The 23,247-nt window shown below is 38.7% G+C and overlaps 3 protein-coding genes across 4 annotated transcripts in view; all 3 read right to left on the reverse strand.

Moving 5' to 3' along the window:
• Positions 1–2,027, reverse strand: part of usp54a (ubiquitin specific peptidase 54a) — a 51,315-nt gene extending 49,288 nt beyond the window's left edge. Inside the window, exon 1 of the mRNA XM_079854693.1 lies at positions 1,951–2,027. The gene's annotated coding sequence lies outside the window, so the exon portion shown is untranslated. The remainder of the gene's footprint in view (positions 1–1,950) is intronic.
• Positions 2,028–3,571: 1,544 nt separating this feature from the next.
• On the reverse strand, positions 3,572–9,274 carry myoz1a (myozenin 1a). The gene is made up of 6 exons (XM_079854914.1): positions 9,041–9,274; positions 7,391–7,487; positions 5,437–5,624; positions 4,991–5,246; positions 4,234–4,405; positions 3,572–4,132 (listed from the first exon to the last, which is right to left on the reverse strand). Exons 2-6 carry the CDS (start codon positions 7,476–7,478, stop codon positions 3,898–3,900), a joined length of 939 nt encoding a protein of 312 aa, XP_079711040.1. The 5' UTR covers positions 7,479–7,487; positions 9,041–9,274; the 3' UTR covers positions 3,572–3,897.
• Positions 9,275–10,968: 1,694 nt separating this feature from the next.
• Positions 10,969–21,879, reverse strand: synpo2la (synaptopodin 2-like a). 2 transcript variants are annotated; one of them, XM_079854985.1, is made up of 4 exons: positions 21,489–21,879; positions 18,454–18,605; positions 17,579–18,204; positions 10,969–15,742 (listed from the first exon to the last, which is right to left on the reverse strand). In XM_079854985.1, exons 1-4 carry the CDS (start codon positions 21,588–21,590, stop codon positions 13,203–13,205), a joined length of 3,420 nt encoding a protein of 1,139 aa, XP_079711111.1. In that variant the 5' UTR covers positions 21,591–21,879; the 3' UTR covers positions 10,969–13,202. The 2 variants fall into 2 exon arrangements, with proteins under 2 accessions (XP_079711111.1, XP_079711110.1); XM_079854984.1 differs by having other exon boundaries at positions 17,579–18,288.
• Positions 21,880–23,247: the final 1,368 nt, after the last annotated feature.

Genomic DNA, 23,247 nt, shown 5'->3' on the forward strand with positions numbered 1-23,247 from the left:
AATAAATATAAAAGCTGTTTTAATTATATGTTTCTACATTTCATTAAAAAAACAACAACAATGAGAATTCTCCATTGGGCTGCATGCAAGACCTGTGACTTCTTATCTACTCTAGAGAATATTGGCACCTAAATGGGACTGCAATTTTCATAATTTCATTAAATAAAATGTCTAAGCCTGTAATCACAAAAGACTGCGATTAGTTGATCATGACCAATGCTGATGAAAGCAACAGGAAAAACATGACGGCATCATTCTGAGTGCATCCAAGGACAAGAATTATCATTGCCACTTTATAAGTACATGAAATAGTAGAATTCTCATTATGCATTTCTATGACAATCTGTTGTTAAATTCCATTCAGCATTAATGGACTGCTGCTTATTTGCGTCTCCTTTGCGGAGAGTGAATATATACCATCACCGAGAGAGGAGTGCATGAGAGCTGAGAGTGCATATCTGCAACCAGACTCAGCTTGGGGCTTGATGAAGCAGGAGAACTGCTCTCACAAGAAAAAGACCTTGGCTAATATCAAATGACAAGAGTTTTCATTTACACATGAATGTCCCCCACTCAGTTCAAAAGTTCCTCTACCTTGAGAAGTTTAATAAAAGTTACCCTCGAGCGCTTTTCTGTCCCTTCCTGTCATAAGCCCTTAAAAGCATGTTGTGAAATTTACAGGAATCCCATACACCCCCAACCAATTAGCCAGACTGAAAGCTCTGTCTGCTGATGAATACACGGGAGCGTAGGCCCTCGAGGTGTGACCATCAGTATGTTAATTTATTCATTTCTAAACTTTACATAACAATTAGTAGCCTTCTTTCGCATGCATGCCAGGGCTCTTATTTACTTTTCACAGAGAGATGGCTAAAGAAAGGGGTGATGAGAGAACATAAATGGAAGCTTCGGATGGAGGGGTGTCTATTTTGATCACTCCTCTTCCCTGTATTAAGAGAGACACCGCCCCCTTGTTTATGTGTTTATGTAACATGTCATGCTGAAAACTGATTTTTGTGCACATCATTGATCCAACTCATTAAACTTCAGCCATTTTGTGATGAATGCAATTATGATTTTATGATGTTGCCATTTCTCCTGAACAGTAGGTGACAGGAATACATGGATCTGTCTCTGAACAGTAAAAAAAAAAAAAAAAAAAGTAATGAAAATGAGCCAAGATAGATAGATATAATTTTTAGCACACCTGAATGACCTACACATCTCAGTCTCTCGCTTCTCACCTGCACAGCCTCTGAAACACCACCAGATGACATTGGCGTCTAGAGGACAATCAAGTGTATTGAAAAGATGAGAAACCGCTACGTCACTGAAAATGGTGAGAAGCATATGGTCTTTTTGTGCTTGTAAGTTAAAACGCACGAGACGGTGTCAGAAATAAATCACCTAAAATATATAGGCTACAATATCAATTTTCCCTATGATATAGGCTGCATTACATCGGCATAACAAATATAAAATGTGAAAATGCATGCATGATTTGCCATATATGATAGAATTGATGCATGCATCGACACGATCGAGGCTCAACCATGTGGTTATTCTACTACGTGGCGAACTTCTAGATGCGCTCGTTGTGTCCGCCACAACGCACAGTGTGCACAGCTTCGTCAGCACATTACAGCATGTGAGATGTCGTGTCTATCCTTCGCACTATGCCTGTGTTAACAAAACAACCCTCCCGGAGAAGCATAGCATAAAAAGAAAACGCTCATTTGAAATACGTCGTACTGCGTAAATTATTAAACCCATCTTTTCTGACAGTGATGCATCCCTATGTTTGTTTACTAGATCAGCACATGCCTGTGGGAGAGCAGCTACGTCTTAACTTCCCAACTCAGAGTGCAAAACGTCTTCTCTGCCCTCTTTTCATGTCGGAAGAACCGAGATGACTTGCTTCGATAGAATGGTGAAAGGAGGTTTCCTTACCTTGCAGTGTGCATCCTCCCCCTACATTGTCGGTTCGGGCAAAATCTGTTATTTTCTGCCGCTAAACCTTAAACATCCCTCAGCGTCACTGTATGCTGCAGCCAAGGCAACCAACTCTCGCGATGTTTGGCGTCTCAGGTGTCGACGGAGTGCGACAAGGAGACTGGGATGGTTGGAGGCTCTGTAAATACAGGGGTTCATAAGTAGAAAGGGGGATCGAAACATCTTGAACGGTTAACGGTTCCATTAACGATTCTTTTACTACTTTAGAAATATTTCGAAAAAGAAATGCTGGTCCCACTACATTTAGCCATACCTCACTCCAGCAGCAGTCTGGTCCTTTGCCAAACTGAAAAATCATGGACAGATATAACAGATCAGACAAAAAATGCAATTATTAATGTTTGCAGACTTTTGAAAAATACTTTTTACAGACTTTCTACGCAATGTAATAAACTGTATGGTCCAGAAATATGGAAGCTTTATGGGTAGCAATATTCAATTTGAAATAATATGAAAAATGGCAATGCAACATGTAAAATGGCAATGTATTTCGTATTTGAATTTTCATTTTCCGAGCCAAATGTACAACATTTGGAGAAAAATGATAATTCAAATTCAATAATATAATTTACATTTTCTATTTCCTACACTAGTTTTAACATATCATTTAGACCATAAATTGCCTAACTATAGGCCTACTTAAACAAAAATGTTGACATATTTCATTCAAATTCGTAATATTTCATTATAATACAGTGTAGACCCAACATTTCTTGGTTTGTTTATCGAGATAAGATGAAATAAAAACTAAACAATAGGATAGATTTGTGAATCAGATTAATTCAGTAATTGCTCCAACTGATTAATTTATTGAATTTGTTTTATTGAATTTGTATTATTTTATATATTTATTTTAATAGAAATAACTGATAATGTGGGTCATTTGTTCAATTGAACACTGGTAGTGTTGCACGTTTTTCATTCACTAAAAAGAACCGCCTCATAAGAGTCATTATGAAAGTCCTAATGAAATATTGCACGGATGTGTGTAGTATTAGTGACATAAAACAAAATCAAATAGCCTATACTTCTGACCCACTTTCTCCTTCCCAATTTAGTTATAGTCACAAAAGGTACAGTATATTCACAAAAGACTGCAACAAAAATATAAGCAATTAATCATTTATTAAAGAATGGGCATGTAGTAGTGTGAATACAGCAGTTTGGAGTTATTTTATTTTATCACCCCTTGTTAAGTATTTGCATTAATGTTTGGATTTAATTAGTACATTGATGTGCACAATGTGCTAGCATTTCATATTACTTGTTATAATAGTAATTTACCATAGCAAGAACAACAATACTGTGTAAGGTGTTCCCCAGCTTAATTATAATCATAAGTACATGATTTTCATGACTATAATCAGTACTTACTCATGTTAATTACATTATAATGAATGGTAAAGTGTGATGATATGTAATTTAAAGGGCGGTTGCAGATTATGCAGTCAAAACTGTTTACCTTTATCTAAATTACAGGAAAAACAGCAGTGTGTGCCAAGCAGTTCATCACTGATAGTGGACATTGTTGCCCAAGGCACGTTATTCTCATTTGTTCACTTCTAAAGTGCAACATGCAGACAAAAGATCAAGCGAATCAAAACATTCTCCACCTGACACCTTCATTTAAATTGATATAATCCCTGCATTCAATTCCTCCAAAAATACATACATATTTCTTCGCTTAAAGCTCACATTCAGATGCAGATTTAGAATCAAAGTTAAAAGTACAAGTAGAGACGTTTGCCATTCACATTTCAAACGTCTTCCTGATGGATCTACAGTTTGTTGCATTGTGACTATGTGTGCATAGGTGTGTTTTTGGTTATTACAGTGCAGGGAAATAAGGACAGGCATAAATTAGGTTTGTTTAGGGTCGTAGGTTCACAGGTCGTCAGTCTCCCCATCAAATGGAATAGTATCCAACTCCATGTGAATGCTGCCTGGTTCAGCGTTACCCCCCCAACCAATGGGTGTGCGGTTAAAGGAGGGTCGTGAGCCGATATCATGCTGGTACACCACTGCTGTTTCAGGCTCCTCAACAGCCACCTCGATGTCTGGCAGCTGGAAGGTCATCAGCTGAGAGGCCTTCTCAAAGCCTCCATAGGGCATAGCACTCCTAGACAGATTGAGAGATAGTAATTAAAGGCCAAAAAAGAGACCATATGACTGAAAAGTACAATTGCAGAATGCACAGGAAGTGAAGAAATGCATCGGCACCTGTTAAAGCTCTTATATTTGCTCAGCTCCTTATAAGAATAGGGTCCTGGCATTTGAGCCTTCATTGTGGCTAGAAGGTCTTCATTGCCCTTCATAGCCCGTTCCCAAGGCGAAACGTATGTCCTCCCATATGCATCCCTCTTTTTAGCCTTGTCCAGAGCACTTTCCTCACCTATATAGAAATAAACCATAAACTGATTGAAAGTGAAGTGATCGATCACATAAGTCACATAAGTAAAAGTGTTCCAGTTTGTCCAAAATTTCAATTCTCTCTTCCATCATTTACTCCTTTCATGTCGTTCCAAAACTCTATGACTGGATTTGTCCATTCAGTGAAAGTCAATGGAGTCCAAAATAACACTGGACCCCATTGGCTTCCAATCTATAGACAAAAAAACAAATTAAACCTTTAAATAGTCAACTTTTTTTCTGTTCCACAGAAGAAGTCAAACAGGTTTGTAATATGGTGAGTAATTAATGACAGAGTTTTTGGGTGAACTGTCTCTTTAACATCAGTGTTATTTTAGTATTATTTATATACTATTACAGTTTTTATAGTTTTTACTATTTCAGTTTAAGTTTCTCATCTAATATTTATTTTATTTCAGCTTCATTTCAATTAAGAATTATTATTTTTTGAATAATTGTTATTTTAATTAACGAGAATAACACAAGTTTCATTGTGAGTCTCCATGGCAGTTTCTAGTGTGGGTGAACAGGCTAGTGTATAAAGGTCTCCATCTGGGTTCCTACTCACTCTGTGAGGCATCTCCTGACACACCATCCTTCCCTCCTGCTCCTCCTGCCACTCCGGCACCTCCCGCTCCTCCAGCGAGCCCACCTGCTAGCAGCCCACCCCCTGCTCCCTTGCTATAGCTTCCGGGTTTGGGAGGAGGCACTGGTGCTTGGCCGGTCCCACCAGCCTGACCAGCCATCTGTCTACCAACCAGGCGGCCACCAACATCCATCATCATCTGGCCCCCCAGGCTGGGCACGAACTTCTGGAGGTTATCCTTTACACAGAGTAACATGGTAATTAGTGGAAGAATCTCCAAATCAGCCATTTAAATAAGAAATAAGAACATGACAAGAATGAAGAATCAAGAGATGAATGTAGAACGTTGACTTACAGAAGATCTGTTATTTAGGAATAATGACAGGCATAAATTAGGAATAATATACACAGATGTTCAGAGCTCTTACCATGGACTCACTGCTGAAGAGGTCGGGGTTGTTCTCATAGATGAACTTCTCCACACGAATCTGCCTCATCTTGAACATCTTGGAGCCTTTGTTCTTCAGAAGGGATAGCTCCTCCAGCATGACGTCCTTGGGTACCCTGATTTTCTTCCCCAAGTCAAACTCCGAGGCCTCAGGCTCCGATTCATACTCTATTAAAAAAAGGTGTTATTTGCTAAATATTTAATGTTTATAAATCATGTAATGAAAAAAGTCTGGTCAAAGTCTTTTATAAAATACACTCTAATAGAAGAAAAGGTTCTATATAGAACCTTAGAGAGTGTATGAATGCTTGAATCTGACTGGTTGATGAACGTTCTAAGGTGTGCAATTATTTTCAGGAAAAAAATATATATAATAGTGCTGTCAAATCGAATGTGTGTATAATATATACACACATATATACAGTATATATAAATTAGGGCTGTCAAACGATTAATCACGATTAATCGCATCCAAAATAAAAGTTTGTTTTTACATAATATATGTGTGTGTATAGTGTATAATTATTTTCTATATATAAATACACACACATGCATGTATATATTTAAGAAATATTTGCATGTATATACTGTGTATATATAATAACACATTTTTCTTAAATATATATGCATGTGTGTGTATTTATATATAGAAAATAATTATACTCCATACACACACATATATTATGTAAACACAAACTTTTATTTTGGATGCGATTAATCGTGATTAATCGTTTGACAGCCCTAATATAAATATAAATATATGTGTGCGTATATATACAGTATACACACACAGAGACATATATATATTATATAGGCCTATATATACCCACACATATATTATGTAAACAAAAGCTTAATTAATTGATTTGACACACGCACGCACGCACACACACACACACACACACACTCTGTCTATCTGTGCACATGCCTGGCAGCGTAATCAATTTTATCTATTGGTAAACTTGTATTTTATCTGTGCATGATATTATTATGATGAGACTACGCTTGAAAAGAAGGTCCTGGATTCTCTAATATCAAGTGTCGTCATATTTATACAGATATATCAATTTTTCTGCATTGTAATCATAAAAAGAACTAAGTAAACATTAGTCATCCTACCACCCACTGTTTGTGCTGGGAAATCACCCACAGTTCCTTGGAAATGTTCATGACTGTTAATATAAACAATACATTTATTTGAAATTTATCAAGTCTTTTTCTGCATTAGATCTAACATCCCTCATAGCTTTAACAAGGAATAAGTGTTTCCTCACATCAAAATAATGTTGCCCAAGGAAAAAACAAACATGTACCAGGATCACAAGAGTCTCTCGACAGTCTTCACACTTCATTGGCTAAATTGTCCATTCTTTCACAACAATCATTTTTCACTCACGTTCAAAGCGGGAAAAAGAACATGTCGATTTCATTTCATTTCCGCTGGAGACGCTTATGTAATGTTCTTTCAGTGGAGTATGTGTCCCATGATTATAATGATGAGGGGGAGGAAGAGGTGCTCCGGTAATAATCAGAAACACAGCTGACATTTCAGCTATGAAATCTACAAGATACATGTTGTCGCTGACATATTACTCCTCATTAAAACATATTAAATCCAGACGCATGAAACCTTATGACAGGCCCTGAAATTAAGATGATGTTCCCAATAAACAGTTTCAAAGTGACACCTCATAAGACAGGCTGTCTACGCAGACGATTGAGCAGGTTGTGCACTGTCTGCATAATGGCATGGTCATAATCTAATCTCTTTAATGACATCTTTCAAAGAAGACACCTTCACACCTGTCAGGAATGCTAAACAAACACACTCTTTAATTATATGAAGCACAAAAGATGGGAAGAAAAAACAACAACAGTTATTTAGTCCTAGACCCCATCAATCAATGATAAAGCTCAAATTGTGGGTGTCTCACCGTCTTGGGTTATGTGTGACAGGTCAGTGATGATCTTGGAAAGCTTTTTCCTCTTGTTGGGTGGGGCTGGTGTTCCTGACAGAGGCATGATTCCAGACTGGGAAAACAGAGATCAGAGTGGATTTGACCATATACTAAAACGCATCCATGTCTATTTGCAGTAGTTATTGATTGATGAACAGGTATTGTTTTTGTGTTGTAAGCAAACTCTGCAGATGACACGGTTAGTCCCTGAGGAATAATGGGGAAGAACAGACACTTATCAATATCAATGACCTCACATTCCTCATATTGTAAGGACAAGTAGATATCTGTAGATGCTTGTAGTGTTTGGTTTGTTTGGGGTGGTATTTTCAGACTCTGTTTCCAGACACAATTGATATGAGGTTTACAGAAAAGCTAACAGAAAATACATAATTTATGGTTTATGTGGTTGGATCATTATGTTCCTACTTACTAAAACTGTCAATGTATTGATAAATACTACAGGTGCTTCTTCATTGTTTCCTTTTCAATAAATTTCCCCCCCCAAATAAAACAAAAAATATTGTTAACTGATCAAGTGTTTTCTCAATTTCACTTTCATTTATACAATTCCTAACAAAATCTAATTCCGTAATGACGTCCTCCTCCAGGAGGTGACAGCATTTTTAGTGGAGCATCAACAATACAAATATGAAGTAACTGATTAATACATTAATACATGAATTTTGTGCTATTAATTGGTTTGTCTCACTTAAAAGCATTGCATCCAAATTTCAGAAATCAGCATGATAAATGTACTGTATGTATGTATTATATGATATCTGTATGTAGTTCATGCAGATCTGAATCAAACACTAAAGAATGTCCAAATTTAGCTCTTTATTTCAATTGTTATGTTCCATTATTTTCATGCCATATAAAATAAAGTTATAATTAATAAAGTCTAACCTAATTTTCAAAGTCTGAGCATGGAAGTTCATTAGTAAAGTGCAGTTTGGGCCTATTTTTAATTTTCATTTCATCGGCTTACACATAGTATATCTGTTATTTTTTCAAGGCTCTGTTAATGGCAAACACTGCATGGACTTGAGTGTAACTCAATACAGTATGGCTATTTTTGAAGCGAGACCTATTTTAGTGACGAGTCGTGGCATTGGATTTATTTATTTATTTTGTTAGATACTCTGAATTTGTAACAAACATACACACATAAACACACCTACACGATGACTTATCGCATTGTACAAATTGGAAATCTCCCTCAAACTGGATCGACACCACGAATTGATGTGTGGTGAGACGAGGGGGGCGCACTGACCCACCCTGTAAAATAATCACGAGCTGGGGTCCACTAGGCTTAAGTTCCCTAGCTGGACAGTATGCTTTGCATTCCATATAAAATCGTCAGCCAGGTTGGGTGGGAGCACATTCCCACTTTCTGGCAACAAAAAGGCACAGGGAAAATGGAGCATTCAAGCTGGATTATTCCAATCAATGCAAATTTACAATGAGAAAACGCTGTCAGTGCTTGCAAACTCTGAGTGGGTATCACACCAGCAAAAGGAGTTATTGCTGGTCATGTTTTCATCGCCGTCATGCAGCTGTTAGTTGAACAGTGTGTGCGGTTAGTTAAGTGACCGAAAAAAAATCACATAATCCACTTACCAAGGCTCTAGACTGCTTACAAGACGTGGTCTCAAAGGTACAGTGAAAATAGGAAAAGGCTTGTGGCTAAGAAGTTTGGTACCTTTGACCTGTGTGGCTGGACCAAGAACCCAAGGCGTGCAAAATCCACTCGGGATTTGGATGGCAGATCTTCATGGGGGGAGGGAGAGTCCGGGTAAGAAGGGGGAGTGAGGGGTAAGGGGGCCCAATTGGTCTGCACAGCACTTTGCTGATGGGAATATCAAGAGACTAATATCTGTCTTGCAGATGCTTCATTGGCTAAATATAGAGAGAAGGAGAGAGACCGGGTGATTGCACATAGTTATTAAATAGCTTCAAGAGGCAAAAGTGCTGTGGTAGATTTGCACTTTTTCTTCTTTGGTTAGTCACCTTCCACTTGTGAGAGGATTTGCACTTTTTAAATCCAGCAGCGGGCCCCCTAACTGTGCTAAATTTATTTTTATGATAATTATTTAAGCACTCAGAGGGGTCAACAAACTTTAGTCCAATATAACGTGGTTCTAAATAGTTGTAGTGTGAATGAGACAATTAGTGGTGAAATTCACAAATTTGCACAGAGTGCAATCTCACTAGTTTGACATAACGGCCTGGGTTGAAATAGAACCTTTAAGGTGTGTGTGTGTGTGTGTGTGTGTGTGTGTCACACACAAACACACTCACATATATATATATATATATATATTGTACAGTGTGTGTGTGTGTGTGTGTGTGTGTGTGTGTGTGTGTATATATATATATATATATATATATATATATATATATATACAGTACTATATATATATATATATATATATATATATATATATATATATATATATATATATATATATATATATACACACACACACACACTGTACAAAAATGTTAAGCCTTTTTTTAGATTTAGCATTTCAATTAATAGTAAAATTACGTCAAATTGAATTGAATAATCCTTACATATTTTAATTGAATAAAATAACAATCCTTAATCAATTATTAAAATATGTAAGGATTATTCAATTCAATTTGATAGAATTTTACTATTAATTGAAATGCATAAATATATAAAAAATAATACAATTATTCAGAACAGTAAAATTACTATAAATAATATCATTTTCTTTCTTTACTCCATAATGTCTCTGCCAGTCGGTAAGAATTATTTCAGGTGACATTTCCCACCTGTCTCAGAGACAATGCTTGTTATATCACTTTCTCACCCACATCATTTGCACCGCTTGAACCCGAGAACTCGTCAGATTCTCGCTATCTTTGTCAATTCAGGAAGGATCTACTCAAAAATGGAATCTAAATAGAGAAAGCTTGGAGCAGCCATAAAAAGTGCCTGAACATTATCAGTCCTAAATATAGGAGGAGAGCATATGCATGAGAATGGTGCCAGGTTCAGCTGTAGTCGTCTCACCAACAGTGTGCAATACCACACTTCACCGCTACTAAGTTTTAGAAGAAAGAGTGTTGATTATAGATTTGGCACTATATAAATGTCAGTTATTGTAATTTAAAATTATAAAGATAACAGCAGGTGTTTTTGTGTGTGTGTGTTTGTTTGTTTGAAAAATAAGAAAACTCTGAAATGCTCACTCTCATGTTTCATTACATAACCTGATTTAAAATATAAAGTGTGAGACATAAGCGCCACCATGTGGTGATTAGTCACCTTCATTGCACGAACCATGTGGTTTTAGTCTGTCTTAAAGGGACACATTGATACTGATTTTTTTTTTTTCTTCAAAGAAATTAATCAACTATTAAAACATGCCAAAGATTAAACGAGGTTGGTCTTTTTCATAATGGCTTTTTTAATAATTCACACACCATTATGCTTGAGAGTATACAAGTGTGGCATTAGGATCATGTCTGAATTACATGCAATGGTTTGATGCTTACCATGAGACAAAGACACAGTGTGAAATTTCAGGTTTTATTCAAACTATTGATTGTATTAGAAATACATGACACTTTCAGTTAGAATCACATATCCTAAAGTTCAGCTGAGCTCATTATAAGCATTGCAAAAACAAAATCACCAGAGACATTAAAGGGTTATGTCACCCAAAAAGGAAACGTTTGTCATCATTTACTCACCCTCAAGTTGTTCCAAACTTGTATGAATTTATTTCTTCTGCTGAACACAAAAGAAGATATTTTGAAGAATGTTGGTGGTATAACCAAACAGTTGGCACCATTGTCTTCCATAGTTTTTTTTTTCTTCTTTTTTTCATGCTATGGAAATTCAATGGGGTCCATCAACTGCTTGGTTACCCATATTCATCAAAATATCATGCTTTATCTTTAACGGATGAAAGAAATTCATACAGGTTAGGAACAACTTGAGGGTAAGTAAATTATGATTTTTGGGTGAACTATCCCTTTAACCACAAAGTGTTTACAAAGACAGACACATTAATCAAATGATTTGTACAACAACCGCCCAAATTAAGAGAACTGAACAATGTAAAACTTTAGTTTATAAAATAAAACATGGTAGCAAACGAACTGGAGAGACAAACAAAATTGTGGCTCAGGTTTTAAACACCATATCTACTCTGCTTCTGTTAACGTCTAACTCAATTTCTAAATGTAGCATCATTTTTTTAAAAAGGAGAGTTTAAAAATGAAATTTTCTCTCCTGCCAGTACTGCAATCATTATTTATTCATCCTCTCTGAGTCTCTGTATATCTAACACATATTTATATAAACTGATTTCCTTTCTTTTAACCTCAATTCATTGTTCCCTTAATGTTACAAGGCCTCCGATTTTTTTTCTCTAAAGACGTTGCAATATTTTTGAGGAACACTTTCAAAAACAACCACAATTATCAGCCTCACTGCCACAAATGCCATTCAAATGTCATGTTGCTTTGAGTATTCTGACTAATACTTCTGACTAGTAAAGCCAGTTGGCTAATAACCCTTCTAATAATCCTGGACAGTGCTAGGTTTGCACTTTTTACGCCTGTCAAATAGCCTATGTCTGTCTCTAGGACTCTTTCCAACACTGTATCTTTCCAACACTTACTAATTTGACCACTTGAATACATTTCTAAATAAATAAATTAAAAAGATATTCATTAATCTCACCCCTTTAAAATATAGGTACAGGGATATAAAGACTACACATCCAGCCGGAGCACATTTTAAAGAACCAGCCTGGTTTCCCTGTTTACTTTGCTCCTACAAATAGGCTGTGACCCTCATGCACCTGTTCAGTTCAGGCTCTGCCAGGAGAGATATCATTTCTGATTGACCTAAGAGCATACAGCAAAACAAAGCCTCGACTTGTCTCATTTTCTTAGGGATTTTTTCTATTCTTAAAAATGTCAAGTATAGATCAAAGCTTTGCAAAGCGATGACACTTTTGTATGTAAAATGTGCCAAAAGTCAAAACTCACACACGTCTTGAAGAAATTTTGAAAGAAAATATCCCAAAATACCTCAGTCAAATCCATGTGAAATGTTTTTCTAGGCACTGTGTCAGAATGTAGTTTTCTTCATCCCTATAGAATTGGGAATCTTGCACTGCAAAACCCTGTTGTCTAGCAGTCACTGATAAATAAGTACTCTGACACATGACTGTCAATAGCTTTATAATAATTGAGAATAATGGGCATTACACACCACTAGGGAGCCAGACCAAATGTGAGTTGTTGAGGCCTAAACAATGCCTGAGTAGCTATTTGGTTATTGGTTAATATCCAATTTTGCTCGCACAGCCTGAAAGACGTCAACACAGTCATTTCAGAGAAGAGCAAGTTACACTTCGATTGAAGTTTACAAAGCCAAACAATGTTTTTCTTAGCATAACGTAGATAAACTGTTTACATTAAGACCGGGAACATGCATTGAGAAATGCATGCATGTAGGTTCAATTTTGATTTCAAAATATTTAACATGGGAGGTTTATAAAATATTGATGAACATTTTGCAGAATGATTTTTCAGTTAAGTTTTGAAAAATAATGAATATACTCCACAGTATATTTTCATATGAAATGAAGAATATAATTTATTTGTTTCTTCAAGTTATATTAAACAGATGTTAACACATTGATCATACTTTGATCACACTGATCAAAGTAGGAATTTTGAGTCTGGAACAGAAGCAGATGGTTTAGCTTCTTTCGCATAGAAATTAACACTGTCAGTGAGGTAGGGTTCCAGGCCTCCAGACGCGGGGCTGGATACCCCCTCTTGTTGCAATAAAGTGAGGTTTGGGAACTTGAATATGAGACTTTGGTAGGATTGGTGGTAGGGCACTTAACTCAGGGGCACTCTTAAACTGTTTGGCAGCTTGGAGCCCAGAGTAGCTTAGGCTTGACATACTTGACATGGGAGCTGGGGGAGAGTACGGCATGGGGTGAGGGATGGGCACAGCTGAAAGTCTGGGGAGCTCTGGGAGGCCTGGGGCCCGTAAAGTTGCTGAAGTTGATTCGGTCACAGGTTCAGGTGGAGGGGACGTCAGGTCAGAACGAGAGAAGTGTTCGCCAAGCGTGGTCTGTGAGCGTGGTACAATAACTGTGGGGTTGAGAGTTGGTGCTGACATTGGGGTGGGAGTGGAGAAACGTTTGATTTCATACACACGTGCTGCCTTTACTGGGATCTGCTTGGGTGGTGTCAGAGTGTGGCCCTCCTTCTGTTGCCCTCGGTAGGAGGGGATTGAAGACTGTGTGCCAATGCCGCCACCAGAACTGAACATTGCAGAGTTCAGTTGGTAAGGCTGCCGCCTCATGAAGTCCAAGACCTTGATACCCTCTTTTGGGACACCATAAGTACCCTTACCTCCTTTGAAACTTCCCTCAGACACCTTGGCACCTCCACGCTGCACCCCAACAGGACAGGAAGGAGACAGCAAGGGGTTGTAACCTATTGGTGGAGGGGCACGAACATTAGGGGAGTACTTCCACTGGGATGGGGTTGGCAAGGGTTCCAGTGGTTGGATCAAGTCTATGACTGATTGGGATTGTTGGGATTGTTGGGGTTGTAGAGGTGCAGGCTGCAGATGTGGAGAGTCTACAACAAACAAACCCATGCGACTCTGTCTACGAGCAAACAGCTCTGCACCTTTCCCCTCTGCTTGAGGGATCTGTGACATTTCTGGGATGACCCGTGGCTTAGGAGCCACAGGCGGTGGGACCCTTGTCCTATTGTCATCAATGTTGTGGGTAAAATCTTCAGGTTCAGAATATACACACCTGGGTCTTTCGTCTAGGTTCTGCACCATAGACAATAGTTCAGGGTTTGGTGAGTTCTTCTTGCTGTCAGGCATCTTAAACATTGGCTTGTATGCACTACGGCGTTGGGACTCTCGGAGAATACCAGTGCGGCCACCAGAGGAAGAGGTTTTTTCATGATTCACTTTTGGTGACAGCGAAGTAACAGGGCTTGTAGGGGTCTCAGAAGTTGTCACGATGTTGCCAACAGGGATTGCAGGAGGAACAGCTGTTTTGTCATTTATAAGAAAGGTAGGTTCTTTGGTTTGAACTATGGGAGGTGGCACTGAAGCAACCTGGATGTTTTCCATTGAGGAGCAGTGAAGAGCAGGTTGAGAATATGATTCCATGGATACAGAAGTAGATGGAGGAACAGACTTTTCAGGCATAAAGGGCTGTGTAGGTATCATTTCAGAAGGGACATATTCACTCATTTGATTCATTGTGACTTGGCTTACAAAGGAGACAGGGGTGACACCCATGTCATGCTCTTCTGATGCTGCTGAAAATGATGGTACCACCACAGACACCGAAACAGGTCTGGGTGTCTTTTTACTAACTGCAGGGCGAAACACGACAGGAGCGGTGGCTGCCCGATTGATAACGCAGCCTGGGGCAAATGGACGGGCAGTTCTATTCAACACAGAGCTGGCAGGTAGTTCTGGTAGAGGAGTTGGTGGTGGAACCATCACAGTTTCAGCAGAAGGCACTGAGGGATTAGTTTGTGGCAACACAGAGGGGGCTGGCACCATTGTGCTTAAAGTATCCCTGCTAACCATAACAGGGACAGCAGAAATGGCCTTAGGTGTGCTCATCTGTGTCATGTTTTGTGTTTCTGCTGGTGGAACCTCGTGATGTAGTGTTTTTGAAGGTCTGGCAGGTTTTGGAGCAACTGATGGTGGCTGGACATTGGGCTTTGTCAATAAGTCTGGTTGTGGTTGAGGTTGCAGTGTCTGTAGTTGAGGAAGTGATTGCGTCTCTTTCAGGACAATGCCCAGCATTTGGCTTTGTAACTGTTCTTGCGCAGCTTCCATTTTCTTTGCATGTTCCTCAGCCCTTCTCCTCTGCTGCTCAAACAACTGTGCCCCCTTCCCAGAAGTATCACTCAAACCAGGACTGAGAGCACCACCCTCTCCTTCCTGACCTCTGGAAGCAGATCTTTTCTCTAGCATCTCAAGGTAGTCGCTGTCCCATGTGGGGTCCGGTGCAGCAGAGAAACCTTCCTCATCAAATTCTGATTCGCTGCCAGGAAACAAGCCATCCTCTTCTTGAGAGTCTTGCCTCATGTCCTCATCAACACTTCCAAAGCTGGTTAGTGTGTATTTCTTGGAGCGTTGCCGTCGCTTTTTAAACATCAAAACACCCTTTGAATGAGGGTTTGGTGCATCCGTCAGTAGTGAGGCGATGGTGCGGCACTTGGACCGAGCTTCTTTCACCTGTTTGTCCATGACCGTCTCTCCACGGTTCAATTCTGCATAACATGAGATGAAAGATTTCAGACAAAAGGTTATTGTTATTGTTATGTTGTTATTACAATTCTAAATGAATTTTTATGGCTTTACACCATTCACTTTATTCAGTCAGATATATTGTTGAATAAAGTCAGTCTCATTAGGCCTGTATTATTGTGCAAAATCAGTGTCCATCAATGTCCATACACTTGCTAAACTTTAGTTAGGATAGTTAAAGATCTTTTAACTGTTCTTTTAACAGTTTTCACATCATAACTCAGTAAAAATGTGTTTTAAATCAAAGCATTTAGCATCAGGGCCACTCATTATATTAATCTATAGCAATTAGAGAAAAAGAGCATGGTGCTAAATTGATTTGTCTACAATGGGGACAAGCATTATTTACCCGTGCTTAATTGTGGTCCCTGAGAAGAGCATGAGAATGTTTAGGGTACAGATTAGAGTTATCTTTAGATTTATGACTGTTTATTTATGCTGTTGCTTGAAATGTCAGTGCTTCAAATAGCCGTAGCTCTGAATATGCTTGTGCACTTTATAAAAATGGTACTATGGCACATGACCAGAACCTAAAACTAACCATTAAGTCTCACCTCTAACTTAATCCCTTAACCTAACTGTTATCATAAGAGGGAATTAATTGAACTAGAATTAATGTAAATCATGAGTTGTAGCCGTTTCGTTGGATCTAATAACTGTTGAATCTAATGTTTGCACTAAATGAATGAATGGTTATAATCGTACATATTTTTCATACATATTCAACATTAATGTTCTATTAATAGCACATTAGATTCCACAGCAAGTAATCTCAACATAAACACAAATGCCAATGTGTTGTTTACCACCTGATCTGGGATCAACAAACACACATTCCACATTCCATCAGTGTCATACCAGTGCATGGACACTGCATTACTAGTGTCCAGGAACTGGAATGTAAAACCTGTGTAACTAATGGTGCGCATCTCATTTTATGGACACTAACCTGTCTTCTGAAGTATGCTAATTGTGACTTATACTGATGACATCTATATGACATCAAGTGACTCTATATTCCATTCCAGCCAGATGCTGGCTGTTCATGTCTGAGAACAATACTGAGAATACTAACAATCCTGTCCAGTATTTCAGCTGAGAATATAGGTGAAGAGAATGAGGCCTGTGAGGTGCACTGTCACCTGATATGAGCTAGCAGCTGGAAATGCTTCTGCCAGCTCATGCAAAGCAGTGCTCAGGTTATCAATCCTGCGAGCCTCAGGACAAATATAGACACTGGTGGGGGCTACTCAGTATGATCAACCCTCTTCAAGGGTTTACATGCAGGCAACCACAAACAGTGACTTTAAGAATATATGTGACCCTGGATCACAAGTAGCACGGGTATATTTGTGGCAATAGGCAACAAACATTGCATGGGTCAAAATGATTGATTTTTCTTTTATGCCAAAAAACATTAAGATATTAAGTAATGACCACGTTCCATTAAGATATTTTGTACATTTCCTACAGTAAATATATAAAACATTTATTTTTGTGAGTGAATGCAGCACAATCGCCAACATAAATGGACAACTTTAAAGGCGATTTTCTCAATGTTCAGATTTTTTTGCATCCTCAGATTCCAGATCTTCAAATAGTTGTATCTCGGACAAATATTGTCCTATCCTAACAAACCATACATCAATGGAAATATTATGTATTCAGCTTTCATATGATGTATAAATCTAAAATTTCAAAAAATTGACCCATGTGACTGGTTTTGTGGTCACATATTTACAAAGCAGGTGATCATGACAGTAAGCCAATCACAAGAGCAATAATCTCAATATACTCACTTGCTTGTTTTGCTTTATCCATGTATGTCAATGTGAGTTCCTCATCCACTGGATTGTCAACTGGACCAACCATGGGAACCAACTGACTCCGAGAGCTCAGCATAAGAGCTTCTTTGGCTCTCTCAAGAGAAACCAGAGGGGGAAGGTTTGAGGGCTCCTGAAACCCACTGTCTTCTTCCATTAGCGCTTCTCGTGGGTTTTGGTCATCCGCACTCATGGATGAGGTCTCCGTTGAGGTCTGTGAGGACCAGGCTCCATGGGGAGGAGGCTGGTAAATCACTTCTCTGCGGGCTACACCAGGCAATGCGTCTTCCCTCTTATTAGGCCCCATAAGACTGTACATTTGGGCATCCGAGGCACTGTCATACCCACTCATTTCTGAAGTCTCTGCTCCCTCTGGTGAGGCTCGAGCAGCCTTGCCAGGTGAATTGCTGGGACTGCGTCGTTTTGGTTTGCGCTGTCTCTCATGAGCAGCCACGTCTGCATCGCTGTCCGTTTCTCCGTAGTAGGCTTCACTGCCCGGCGGGGAGGTCAGTCCACTGTGTCCGGTCGGGGACATCGGGGGTTCACGGTGTATCTGCCGCACACTGGACTGGTGAGGTCGGGAGCTGGATGGTGACATGGCCCTAAGGGCAGCACGGTACTCTTTATCAATGCGGGGAGAAGGAGCTCGAGCAACAAGAACCACCGACTGGAAGCCAGCCGGTGCCCTGATAGACATGTGAGGGGGTAAAATAGCACAGGGGTGGTCAGAAACAATATCTCACAGCATCCCTGGCTTGGAGATCTAAATACAGTCAATACAATCATTTACTTTCACCTCCCATTTGAGATAAACAAACACATAAGCATTGGCAAAGTAAAAGATGGTTTACCTCCTAACTCGGATGTGAAGCATTCCTGGCATGCAGTCGATCAGGTTCATGACCTGGGCGTGCGACAGACTCCCACAGGAATTCTCATTGATGGACACCAGCTCATCTCCCTCACGTAGTCCGGCCCGACATGCTTTACTTCGCTTACGCACCTACAGGATAAATGCAAGTTGATAATGTATGAATAGGTCGATTTTTGAAATGGCCTTGGATATTTAACATAGAATATAACATATAACATATCAAATTCTTACCATCTTTAAAAAGTAGACCTGCAAGGAATCACAACGAGTGACATGAATTTGGTCATATGCATTTACAAAGTTCATAATTAGTGTCTCCAATTCACCTATCCTGCATGTGTTTGAATTGTAAGGGGAACCAAAGCGTACGCATCAACATTGGGAAAACATGCAAACTCCATATCGAAAGGCTTCCTGACACAGCCGGGACTTGAACCAAGGACCATCTTGATGTGTGGCAACAGTGCTACACACTGAGCCATTATGTCACCCATAAACACAATACAAATTATAATTCGAAATAAAAAATATAGTTCTTAAACAATCAATAAATGTTTCTGCTACTAAGTGAGATGAGCCAGCAAAAAACGTGCAACATTGTTCATAATACTGTTTTTTTTTTTTTTTTCAGATAATTTTATCTTAATATTTACAGTATGAATGATGTCTAAATCAGAATGAAAACGACACAGTAGGCTGGCATAAACAGTTAACAGACACTCCCTATGTGCCAGTGTGTTAGGTTTGTTTCTCAATTGGACCTTCAATGCCATTGCTCCAACTCCTGTCCTGTCTGTCATCTTACTCAGCACAGGACGATAGGCTCTGATTTCAGTGGATTTGTTCACAGTGACAGGTTGCACGTATTACTGAAGCTGCAATAATTAGTCTATAAATACTTACATTTATACTTTAAATAAGTACAGTGTGATGTGTTAATGACATTTTACATTCTCTGCTCTTTACCGTGAAAGCTCCTGAATCAATATACCCGACTGCTAAAGCTAGGGTAGGCAATGTTTTTCATAAACACTTTTTGATACTGGTTGAAAAGCTCTTCATATCCTGATAGCAATCTATAATAGAAGTGGTCTAAATATTTAAAAATGTACATATTCTGGGAAGTCTCAGGACCAAAAAATGTTTTTTCAAATATTCGGTCTGAATGCAATGATATGTCAAACAACAAATGTATTTGCATACCTTCGCGCACCCTGCTCATGCAGACTTCACACGTCATCAGCGTGTCCCATGAGTCTATGCCTAGTTGTAGACAGAGGCTGAATCCGAATTCTCCCCCTATAATCGGCATTATTTGAGGGGACAGCCATTTGTAGTGGTGTCCAAAACTATAGTGGACGTTATCGAGTGCTCTCATTCTTTTCCCGCATTGCACTGCAATAATGTACACTCAACGGCTGTCCGAATTTGTTCACTCATTTTCATTTACTCCTTCAAGTAAACTGTATTAGTGGACTAACATGAATAATGATTGAGGATTTAAAGGGTGATTTCGGATTCAGCCAGACATTTTATAGTAGGCATATGTGTGCTCCTTTGGCCATTGATTGAGCAAAACAGACTAAAGCAACATGGAATATGGGTCAGTGATCTGGTTTTCCATTTCAGATACTTATCCTGTTGCCTGTGGTTTTTGGGACACAGGTTGTAAATGCAGAGGTACAGGTTCAGGGCCTAGTGGTGAACTGGATCTGGAAACTGCCCTGTCTAAACTCCATACCATTAGTTTAATCTAATTCCCTTTTGATGACAAGCATCTAGCTATCAATAAAAAACAATACTTCTCATGATAGCCAATATTAATGGATGCATAAAACTACCATAAACAGATAACATTATTATACAGATAGACAGAAAATAGTCCATTAGCACTGTTGTTACTCCTGGCCTGAACGATCAGATTCGGTATCACATTAAACTAAAATACAAAATCATGGCTATTTTTATTTCCTATACAATTACAAACATATATGACATCAAAATGACCATCAAACAGAATATCTGCTTTATGATTACTTGCTAAATACATTATAGGACATTGTATTCTCTATAAAGAAAACAAAGTCTCCTGGAATTGGAAGAAAGTAGACTAATTTCTTTGAGAGATGACACGCATGGTGTGGCGTGGGACCAAATTAGATTTAATTAGGGCAAATGTATATATATAAATATAGTATAAAGTTCAACATCCTTAATTTATATGATAATATTCACTAACATTATAATGTATAATCTGCTATCTACTAAGTAACTACAAAATAACAGCAGAAATCAGCATCACAAGATTAATACATATAGAAACACTTGACAGTAGCTTCTCATGAGCTACTACAGTCATAAATTGCATATCAAATAATGTGTCATTTCAGCTAATTATCATTCTACATATGAAGATTTATTCTTCAAGCTTGGCTTGTTACTAGTAACATACCCTTGAATTATTACTATAACTAAATTTACAGTTAGTGCACTTTCTATTTAGGACACAAAATGTTAAGGAGTTTGTCTGCAGTTCAGATAGTACTTGGAAGTTCACAGCTCTATGAATCATTTTGCTTTTTTGGTAAAGGATCAGTTCCACACCACACTCAAAGTGCAGGGGCCTGTGCTTCTGGTGTCCATTACATCTTAAGGCTGCTTTAAACATCTTAAGTTTCTTTAGAACTTAATAATTGTAGATGAACATAACGTCCACCCCCCGTTTCACAGACTATTCCGGACTAAAATGCATATATGAGCTGTTTTAACTGAAAGCAACTTGCACTGACATATCTTAAAATATGTCAGTGTCAATGTTTTGTCTCAAGATGCACACCAGTAACGTTTTTTTTTCTTTCTACGTTTATTAAAGCTACTGAAATGTCCTAATTTAACTAGCTAACCCTGGCTTCGTCTAAGCCCTGTCTGTGAAACCAGGCCTACCAGTCTTAAAGTGATGTATACTGCACCCGTTTTAAGTCAATTTTATTCTGATGTTTCCAGCAATCATACCTTGGCGACCTGCAGAGGCTTCTGGTGCTCGATTCCTCCCTGTAGTCGGAAGCCCCATGGTGCTCCTCCGGATAGGGTGATGATAACCTCCTCAGCCACCATGCTGCGGTCTGTGCTTGCGTCTATGGTTCAGTTTGTTGGCCTGGGGGGCCCTCAGTTCGAGCGGTCCATGTTATTAAAGGGCCCCCTCAGAGAAGACAACTACTACTGCAACTATGTCCTTCTAGTAGCCCACCTGAGCTGAGTGTGTCGCACGAATACACACAGATCCCCACCCACACCCTGAGCTGGATGCTGGTGATAGGAGCGCAGCCATAAAGTCAGTTAAAATAGAGAGGGAAAGAGAAGTGATACCCACCGTCTCCCTATGAAGTGGAATCTCGTGTTGGATGAAGGTAGGAACTAGTTCATCACAGCTGTGCTGTCACTCAGAGCTGGCGTGAAGGGAGGGGGGTGAACATCACTGATATAAAAATAGCCCTTGGCCTCTCTGGCTAAGCGGACAAGCTTTTTACCGACTTCAGAATAGCAACAAGTTGATTTGAGTCTGAAATTGAGATAAATGATTTATGTATACAAACTATCACTGAAAAATATCTTACCTTTGTTTTCTGTAAAGGGTGGTCAAGGAATTAGACTGCTGTCAGTTGAGTTTGTGTTTGCTGTCATTGTTATATTATAACATCAGGACCTTCTAATTCTGTGGCATGGAACAGTTTGTTTTATCATTGCATGTGTACACACACTGACAGCAGACCTGTTCTCTTGGAGGCCAAACTGGGACACTTGGCCACTCAATCTTTCTTTAGACAAGCACGCACATACCTGACCTCAGTGGGAAATTAAAAGAGACTTGGTGGCAATTTATTTCCACATACATGAGTAAGACTTTGATCACTATACATTTTAGACATAAAATATATTTAATTACATTTCCAAATGATAATTCAGTAAGGTTCAAAAGTCTGGGGTTAGTAAGATGATTTTTTTTTTAAATAAATTAATATTTTTATTTAACAGGGATGCATTAAATTGATCAAAAGTGTCAAATACTTTTACATTGTTATAAAAGATTTGAGTTAGAAATAAATGTCCTTTCTATTCATCAAAGAATATCTAAGTTTCATCAAAAAACTGAGCAGCAAAGCAGCAAATTAAAATGATTTCTGAAGGATCATGTGACACTGAAGACTGGAGTAATGATGATGAAAATGCAGCTGTCATCACAAGAATAAATGACATTTTAAAATATATTCAAATAGAAAACTTTTACGGTTTCTTTCTGGTTTTTAGAAACAGCACATGAAATGTTACTATAACAATGTGCCGGTTAATACAACATACCACAACCATAAAGAAAGATGAAATAACAACACACCACTTTTTCCCCTTCTTATTTGTATATGACCACATGAAGCCATAGCACATTTTTAACAGAATAATAGAAAAAAAGAAAACAGAACATAAAAGTTCTGCCATACTTAGCCAACAAATAAGACACGCCCCCTCTTCCTACGACCCTAAAGTATTAAGTGATATCTTTCAGGGAGTAAGATCATTTTAGAAACTTGCCTGAATAACAACATATCTGGTTTAAAGGTGCAGACATTTACCTCTAGGGTCCCCTTGAGTAAGTGCTGGCCCTAGACTTCTGGGGGCCCTAAGCAAAACTCTGTGAAGGGGCCACAACAATCCATTCATAAAAAGATTAAATTAATCCCCAACCCCTAATCTGTTTCAGAGCAGTTTTGCTGTCAAC

The sequence above is a fragment of the Squalius cephalus genome (genome assembly GCF_949319135.1).
Source record: "Squalius cephalus genome assembly, chromosome: 21".
Classification (NCBI taxonomy): domain Eukaryota; kingdom Metazoa; phylum Chordata; class Actinopteri; order Cypriniformes; family Leuciscidae; genus Squalius; species Squalius cephalus.